Below are 9,368 nucleotides of genomic sequence, written 5' to 3'. Positions count from 1 at the left end.
CACTTTGTAGACCAGGCTGGCCTCGAACTCAGAAATCCACCTGCCTCTGCCTCCCGAGTGCTGGGATTAAAGGCGTGTGCCACCACGCCCGGCTCTGAGGTGTGATTTTGATGAACTTGTGGACAGAGATTTAAAGACAGGTGGGAAAATAAGTTCTCTTTTTTGACCTAGACCTCATTGTTCAGTGTGGGTTTTGACAAACATATGAAGGAATATGATACTTAAGACAATTAGAAGTACTGAAGGTACTGACGGACACGAGGCAGGTCTGCAGTTGAAGGTGTGTGTCTGACTGTGAGTGAGTGGCGTTTGTCTCAGCCAAGCGTTGGCATGTCCCACAGACCTGCAGTTCCGCAGTGTGGCCGGCAGCTTATGGATGGGTGTTATCTGGGCTCACTCATGTCAGGAGAAGTGGCAGCGGCCTTTCTAAAGCAGACTCTGCAGTAAACTGCTTCTAGGAATCAATGCTAATAATCTTAGCAGGGAACACTGACGTTGCCACAATTCAAGTGTCGATCAAAGAAAATCAACTGAAAGAGCTGTGGGAGGGCTGGGAGGGTGACTGGAGTGAACATCACCTCACTCTGACTGGCAGAAGGTGAGAGGGAGAGCCTGGGCTCTGGCTTTGGGGGAGTTCTGGTGACTTGGATAAGTGGCAGAGGAATCACAAAGGAAATTCCTTAGACAAAAAACTAGAGTTTAAATAATTCTGCCTAATTTTACTTATTTTTATATAAACCTTCTTTTATACTTTGTACAAAGTCAGCATCATTTTTGGCTCAGTTTCTCCAGTGTTTTCTATGGAGGAAATAAAAATTAAATTTAGCTGTTAAAAATAAATAGACTTGGGGATGTATCTCAGCTGGAAGAATTGCCTACCTAGCATGCACAAAATCTCGGCTTCCACTCCACAGACTGCATGAGCCAGGGGCAGCGCACACCTGCCACTCCAGTCCGAGACATTCAAGTGGGAGGTTCAGAGGGGCAAGGCCACCTTTGGCTACATTTTGAGTGCAGAGCCAATCTGAGATACTAGAAAAAGCAAGAAAGCAAGCACTAGGATGTCTACTCACTGAGGCTCACAGATCAGCTGGCACCCATCCTGGCCCGAGAAGGCCTGGCGAATACAGAGGCCGGGTGCCCAGTTGTATTTTGGTTTTAAAGAAAGCCCATCCTTCCTCCAATTACAAACTCAACATCAGGACTCCAAATGAGAATGACAGCTGTACCACACGAGCACAGGTACACTGGCATCTTCTGTTTGGCTCTCTAAGTGGGCAGTACATACTGGAGAGAGGATGAAGCCTGTGTTGCTCTTGCCCTCATACCTAGCAGTGCTGAGGCTTGTCACCAGATCTTCTTATGAACAGTACACAGTGGACATTCTGGAGTTTGAAAATGACAGATACCAAACTATATACCATTGATTTTGAAAACCTCTAACTTTTTTTCAGGATGACTACACTGAATAGTAGATTTTTTCATGGCACCTAGAAGCAAACATCCATATTTGGCTCACCATGTGTACATACGTGTATATGTGCACATGTGTGTTCATGCATATGGCCAGGGGACCACCTCAGACGCTATTGCTTTGATACCTCTTTTGAGACAAGGTCTCCCATTAGCCCGAGGCTTGCAGATTTGGCTAGGCTGTCCAAAGCCCCAGGGAGCCACCACACCTGGCTTTAAGTGGGTGCCGAGGATCTCAGGTTTGCAGGGCAAGCACTTTACGTAATGAACCCCCTCTAGCCTTAGTTCTCTTTAACACGCTTTCTTCATGTATTCTCCGCTGGTTTCTAGACCTGCTTAGTGTTGTACCTGGTGAATCAGAAATATAGTCTTTAATCTTTGGAAGTATTAAATGTAGTTGATAGAAATCTTTCAAAAATTCCAAGTCTTTCAACCAAGCATTACTCTTAACAGTTGCAAATTCAGTGTTGGATCTTAGGCGATCAGGAGGCAGACTATGTCTGTGTGCTTATCTGTGTATTTCAGTTAGATCCCAGGACTCATGTGGTTTTCCCCCTCAGTGCTATTCATTCTATAGTTTTAAAATTAAATTACTATTCTAGTTTCTTGAGACTTCACCTCCAAATTTACATTATTGGTTTAAAAAAACAAAACAAAACAGAGTGGGGGACTGGTGGGGGTGGGGGGTGGGGGGAGGAGAGAGAACAAAAAGACTAGAGCAAAAGGCCAAGCCTAATAAAGCAGGGAGAACGATGTTGGGAGGATATTACAACGCATACATCTTCTAGCTAGACCCAAGGCAGTTCTGCCATGTATGGTAAGCTGGTGAAAAGCCATCTTCAGGCCATCCATTTAGCTAATGATCCGCCTTGGTAAAGCGGCACTTAAAAACGTATTTGTCATCTGAACCTGGAGGACAGCTTGCCTTTTAAGAGCTTCCTGTGCGCCTGGCACAGCTGCATCTTCAATGTGAAGTGTGCCATTGAGATCCACCAAAACAGCTTTTAACGCACGGCGCGCTGCCATCCTTCATGCCCTAGGAGAGAGCAAATGAAATTAAAAATACACTTTAACAAACAATGGACAATTAAAAACTGGTAAGCAATCAAAAATACCATTCACATCCAGGAAGATATTGCTTAGCGTTAAGCTGCGTCTCTTTTGGAAAAAAAATAATATTTAAAAAAAAAATCAAAACTCAACATTTAATGCATGAAACTTTTATAATGCTTAGGTTTTTATATATTCTCTTTTAAATCGAGTTAAAACTTGGAAAGAAAATGTTAGAACGAGATGCTACGACTTACTTTCAGGTTTCTCAGAATAATTCTGGTATTACGTGTTTTATTTTTAAGTATGAGAATAACGAATACACAGACAGGGACACTGCATTAGGAAGGTCTTTTCATAATTGGTTGTGGACAATTAAAACATTCTAATTGCCACTGCTATGTTCTGAACTGGTATGTGTGGCCAAGGAGCTGCCAGTATTTAAAGGAAGCTATGATTTCCTATAAATAACCTATAAGTTGAGGGGAAGAATAAAGTTCTATAGTAAAAATAAGATGTGTGGGGTGTATGTGTGTAGGTGTGTGCCTGTGGGGTGTGTGTGTGTGTGTGTGGTGTATGTGTGCACATGTGGGGTGTGTGTGGTGTATGTGTGCACATGTGGGGTGTGTGTGGTGTATGTGTGCACATGTGGGGTGTGTGTGTACTTTACGCGCACAAGGCAAGCGAGCTATCAACTATGCTGCATTTCTAGATCCATGCTGCAAATTCTAAAGACCGTATCCTCACGCTCTAGTGTAGGCAGCTCTGAAGACTTTCCCCTCAAACACTTGTTAAATACTTTGTTGTTTACATTGTTTGACAAGGTCTTGTTATGTAGCCCAGACTAACCTTGAATTCACAGCCCTCCTGCCTCCTAAGAGCTGGGGTTAGAGCCCTATGCTGACTTGTTAATCTTTGTTGTATCACACAAGGATGAATTTGGTTTATAGATCATTAGTAACGGGCTCTTAAAATCTAGAGGCTTAAGAAGAGGAATGAGATTTGATTTAGTTGAGACTTAGGGTTTGTTTTGTTTTGAGACAGGATCTCACTATGTAGCCTACCTGACCTGGAACCGCTCTGTAGACCAGGTTTTCCTCTAGTATTACAACAATCCCTGCTTCTGTAACCCAGTGCCTGCATCAGATGCATCTGCCACCATGCCTGGAGGGGCTCTGTGTTCTGGGGAGCCACCACTGTTTGACCCCAGGCTATCACATGGGACACTGTGTCATAGGCCTCCCGCAAGGCTGGGAGATGGGCAACACCGAGTCTAAACTCCATCTTCAGTCACTACAAAATTTTTCCAAAACACCTTTGTTCTATGGCTTGGCTTCAATAAATGGCTAACAGAGAGCACTCTTAATGTTAATATTCTCTATGATCTTAAAATTTCTGCTGATATATGGGCAAATGTCCAGGTTTGTTGGTAACTGCACCCTTGTGCCTCCTCTGTAGCCAATATTCTAAGGCTCAGGTTCTACTTTGAAAGTATGGTCAGTGCAGCAGACCCCTTGCCTCCAAGGACTCAGATCCCAAACCGAAGTTCCCTCCCTTGTTCGAGCACTGCCCCTCCCCTTCTTCCTTTGACACACTCACCCATTTTAGCTACAGTGATCACTCCAAACCAGGCCGCTAATCTATCCTCCTTAGGTATGTGCGAATCACTTGTCTGTGAATTCGATTCTAAATTCCAGAGCCTGATTCTTCTGCCCGCTATGTCCTCCACATGGCCCTGGCTCTTGCAACACTCTCTCCCATCTTCCTTTCAGTTTGCCTGAGGTCCTGCAGCCCCCCTCCTCCTGGTAGGCCCCCCTTTTCTCACTCACTCCTATGACAGATCTGTCCACTCTGTACAGTCCAGCCTGGCCCTCAATGCTCACAGTGGGGAGGCCTCAACGCTTGCTCTCATACTGAGCATATCAGCCTCCCAGCACTCCTAAACAACTGGTCACTCTCATCCCTCCAAAACCCACAGCTTCCTCAAACCCATGCTTGAGCCACAGTAACCGGTTTTTATTTTTTGTTTTTCCCCCATCCCCCACAAGATCTGCCCCCCTCTGCCCCCCTGGGTCCCTAAACTTGTTCCAACTGCATCACTTTAACAGTCCCACCTCCTCACTGACATGACTCCAAAAAAGCCTCCTTTCAGCCCCATGTGCCACCCCACCCACTTCCTAAAGCTAAATTCTACACTGGTGGTAATCAAATTTGTGACCTTCTGATAAAATTTTGCCATTTTTTTCAACCTTATTAACCCTTTCCTGTCCTAACACTGAAGTTTAAACATATCATGCAAGCATTTGTTATAAACTGTTAAACATAATTAAAACATACAATTATCGACTACCTCATAAAGAATCATATTCTTTAACATGTTCATAACTATACTTATAATCATAATTACCAAAATATAAATATTTTCAAAGTCAAAACAAAAACTAAGTAGCTAAAAACCAAATGTTTGTCTATTTATATATACTTTAGATAAACAAATAGTTCTCAAAAATCTACAGACTATGTTACTTAAAATGTTTGATAAAACAATTTTTGTAGTAGAGACACACAGGCCCCTGACAGCACTCCTGATCTCCTCCAAAGATGGGCACAGAAGACCCTCTGCCTGAAGCTTGCTTTAAATGTGGCACAGATAGACACTGGGCTATAAACTGCCCTTTGCCATGACTGCTGACAGCACACTGGCCAAACTGTGACAGGCGAGACACTGGGAAGTTGACTGACTAGCTTTGCCCACACAAAGTAGGTTAGTCCTTCCTCAGAGTCCTGCTTCACAAAAAAAGTCTGTCAGATTTTCTGGGGCTCTTGGCCAAAATGGATGTCCCACTGACCACAGAGATACCTTGGATGACTGACTATCCTGGTAGCCCAGTGTCTGTGTCATTTTTAAACCTTGGAGGCTGCTTGCTCAGATAAAATTTATCCTTCTAGGGTCTCTGATGGGTTTGAAGATCAATTTAAGGACAAACCCCCAAGCTTCAGCTGCCCTCTCAGTCCTCTGCATATGTAAAATTCAGGCCTCAAGCCTCGCTTTCCTAGAGCTGCCATTACTAGGTCTAGAGACAATTTCCCTTGTTACTAGACTCAAGCAAACAAATCAATATAGCTTTATCTAAAGGAGCTCGCTTTGCAATGGCTATGCCAAAGGGTCAGCCACCTGTGTCTAGTGGTAAGTAGCTGCATAAAAAGAGATATAAAGTTTCGGTAAGGTCCGAGGATCTGAAAGCTTCTAAGAAAATGTTTGAGGGTCTGGGAGGGTGTTTTGAGGTTGGTAAATGAAGTCATGAAGGTTGGAGGCTGTGAAAAGAAACCTTGGATGGTGACAGGAAAGTGATTAAAGGATCTGGGAGGAATGAAAGCTGCTTCAGCTTCTTCCCTTGCTACGTTAAGTTCAGAGCTTCAAGATCAATCAGATTTTAATTGTTTCCCAAGCCTTGACGATGACACAAAGGTATGACTCTATTGCCTTTTCTACAGTATGGGTTTCAGTATAGATTACAAACAATGATAATGCTAACCTGTCTAAATGAATTTTTTTTTAAACTTAGTAAGATTCTTAAAGGTTTCAAAAGCCTTAGAAAACTAGAGGGCCTTTAACCTCCTCCTGACTTATAAGGGTGCATCTACATGTTTCTGGGAGAAAATGCTACTATTACATCAATGCATCTGGCAGGGTGGAGACTCAGACTGAGTCACTCCACAAACTGTCTGAAGGACCCCACCAATACAACCAGGCCACATCTCTAGTCCATGCTTTCTAAGTCTTAACTCTTCACATGGCTAGCTCCGTTCATATGGTTTTCTCCTAGCACCTTGCCCTCTCCTCTTCCTCCAGGAGTAAAATTTCCCAAGTAACAGTCAGCCAATGCTCCTACACCCATAACTCTCAATGAGCAGGAGCTCTGGGGCTCACTCTGCAAGCTCCCCCCACCCACTCCCACCTACTCCCAACTCTCCCACCCACTGCTGCCCCTCTTCAGAAGGAAGGAGTGAGATCCGAATTGGCACCCCTATACCCAAAGAGGTTAGGATGTTAGGCTGGAGCCCTGGCTCATCCCCTGCACAAGCTAGAAAACCCTCCGTCCCCCAACCCCACCTGCAGAGAAAACTCAGGCTAACAAGTCATCACCCCTCATCTCTGTGTTTCCAGCCACCCTTCCAAGAGTGCCTGCCCAGGGGCTCAGTTCTCCATGTATGGGCACCATCCCAGGTCCTAGCTGGCATCCCATCACTCCTCCCCTAAGCTTTAGAAAGTCCCCTTGCTTTAGCCTGGAAGCGTGACTCCACCCGTGAGATCAGTGAACCCACCCGAGAGCTGCCTCCTAATAAATTTGCCTTTATCTACCTTTAATCTGGTCTAATCTGACCTCTATCTGCATCACTGAGGAAAATGCCTATCAGTGTGCACACTTAGCAATTTCCCTATCATGATAGATGTAGGTAGGTTACTCTAGGTAGATTTGGACATTCATTTTTACAACTGTCTTCTTTTATATAAATGTACTGTCATTATGTTCTCCTCAGTGTAAGTCACTGTAGTTTTACTATTTTATTATAGTACAAAGCACACCTACCCACAAGTTTGCATGTCTCCCTCTGGATACCTATAAGCACTTCTGTGGGGTCTTGCTGGGTCTGAAGGTATACAATCATCCTACCCTTATAGACACTGTCAAGTTGCAATCATGGTCATTTTATACACTCAGCATAAAACTCCATACAAGAGTTTGTTGAGAAAATGCTGGGTGTGGTGGTCCAGGCCTATAATGCCAGCTCCAGTGTTCAGCAGCATCCTCAGTTATCTACTGAACTTGAGTTGAGGCCAGCCTGGGCTACATGACAACCACCGCCCCATCCCACCATCCCTAAAAAAAAAGAGAAAAAAAAATGCATTCTGCTTGTCTTTGCCAAATATCTACTGGAAAAGAGTGCAGAGAATAAAAAGATATTAAGAACTGTAGAGACGATTCAGTAATAACTGCTCTTGCACAGAACAGGGTTCAGTTCCCAGCACCCACAGGGCAGTAACTATTCCAAGTAACTCCAGTTCCAAGGGGATAAGACATTCTCTTCTGACTCTCTTGGCTCCTACCTGTACACAGACACACTTCAGACATACACACATGCACATAATTAAAAAAAAAAAAAAAAGCTTTAGTCAGTCAAGTCTCAAGTGCAAAAATCCTCCCCTTTATGAGTTTTCTTGATATTCTATCCTGGTCCTTTGTGATCTTTAAAACGCATGCCTGTGATCCTAGCATTTGGGAAGGCTGCAGCAGGGGGGCAGTAAGAAGCCAGTCTGGGCTGTATATCAAGTTCATGGTCTACATCTACTTAGCAAAACCTTTTCCCATAACTAAAAGGAACAGAAGACAAAAACAAAAAACAAAAAAACCCACCACCAACAACAAAAAGCCCATCACCAGAAAGAACAGTACTTAAATAACTGTCCAATTAGTGCCAGGGAAAAATCATAAACACTGCTGATGTTAATCCCTCCAGAAGCATCTGAAAATGTAATGTTAATTTAAAAGCCTACATTAAAAAAAATTTTTCCATAGAACATACCTTGTTTTTTTGGAGCTTCACACATGTGAGAGGAAAGGGAAAGAGAACTTAGATGTTCAAGTCAAACTTTAAAACACTCACTTCTTCAGATAGCCCTATTAAGCCATTCATATCTGCCAAGTTCCCTGTTCTCTTTATAATTCCCGTTAGCTGAACTACAACCAATATTGGACAGAAGGAACATCTGGTATCCATGGACTTGGTCCCAAGAGCCCCTAGAGATGCCCAAGTCCAAAAGTCCTTTGTCTAAAGCAGTACAGTACTTGCACACAGCCATTCCCTTCCTGGTAGATAATTGGAATCATCTTTCAATACAGTACATAAAACAATGCAAATCCTGTGCACTGTTGTTATATTGAGTGCTCTAGGGAATAATGACAAGAACTTCATATTGTTTAGCATAAATAACGTTTTATTTCTCCTTTAGAATATTTCTTACCCTCATTCCTTCTCTCCCCTTTTCCTTCCTTTCTGGTACTTTTAGAACACAGTCAGCCCAAGCTGGCCTTGTACTTGTGAATCTGTCTCCTGAGTGATGAAATTACTGGTGCCTACCACTGCATCTGGCTTTTTTGGAGTAGCTCTGATCTGCAGTTGACTGTATGTATAGATACATCCAATGTATGTATGTAGACATGAAGGGCTAAATTAGAACCTAGATAAAATATTAAGGCTTAGATGGTCTTCAGGCCTAGGTAACTTTTACTTGTCTAGCCTGCCATTATAAGGAAACTTTCTAAAGCCAAGATTGATTACATATTGTCATGTTCTGTGCCCTTGGAAACCAATCACGATAGAAGTCAGTAGAACTATTTTGTATAGTTACCCACAATAAGCTTCCACCTCTCCAGGATGGCTTCTGCATTCTGCCCTAACTCGAGTTCCAGAGTCTGGCATCCACATTACACAGGGCAGGACGGTAGATACGACGACCACAGAGCAAACCACCCGCCCGGGGAAACTGAGCCCAGCCCCCTGGGAGAACAGTTCTGCGCGTGCGCACGCCGCAGAGGGCCGGTCACCGCAAGGACGCGGGGAGGCCCGGGCCGTGAAGCGCCCTTCTCCAGGCAAGCGCAGGCGTTCCCCCAGCCCGCTCACAGGAGAAGCCGCCTCCGGCAGGGGCGCGGCCGCCAACCCCAAGCCCTCCGCCTCTTGGTTGCGCGCGCCTCCTCACCCTCGCAGCCCCGCTGTCCTCTGGAAAGGCCCGCGCGCCGCCGAGCACGCCTCCCAACCCGGATGCAGTTCTGACGCGCCGGAAG

At 44.4% G+C, this 9,368-nt stretch overlaps 1 protein-coding gene and 1 non-coding gene across 4 annotated transcripts in view; one reads left to right on the top strand and one right to left on the bottom strand.

The window, feature by feature from the left end:
• Hdhd2 (haloacid dehalogenase like hydrolase domain containing 2) overlaps nucleotides 1-9,368 on the bottom strand; it is a 29,824-nt gene extending 20,456 nt beyond the window's left edge. The window contains exons 1-2 of one of the 3 annotated variants that reach the window (XM_021150723.2): nucleotides 9,284-9,368; nucleotides 2,399-2,509 (exon numbers count right to left, since the gene is read on the bottom strand). In XM_021150723.2, the coding sequence (XP_021006382.1) occupies nucleotides 2,399-2,499 (101 nt within the window). In that variant the 5' untranslated portion in view covers nucleotides 2,500-2,509; nucleotides 9,284-9,368. Of the gene's footprint in view, nucleotides 1-2,398; nucleotides 2,510-8,935; nucleotides 9,242-9,283 lie in introns of those variants that run through there. The other 2 variants (XM_021150725.2, XM_021150726.2) reach the window with 2 other exon arrangements.
• On the top strand, nucleotides 93-217 carry LOC115029928. The gene has a single exon (XR_003835493.1). It is a non-coding gene; the product is annotated as a small nucleolar RNA SNORA40 (small nucleolar RNA).

This window comes from Mus caroli, chromosome 18 (assembly GCF_900094665.2).
Source record: "Mus caroli chromosome 18, CAROLI_EIJ_v1.1, whole genome shotgun sequence".
Taxonomy (NCBI): domain Eukaryota; kingdom Metazoa; phylum Chordata; class Mammalia; order Rodentia; family Muridae; genus Mus; species Mus caroli.
This window is presented reverse-complemented; position numbering and strand designations above follow the sequence as displayed.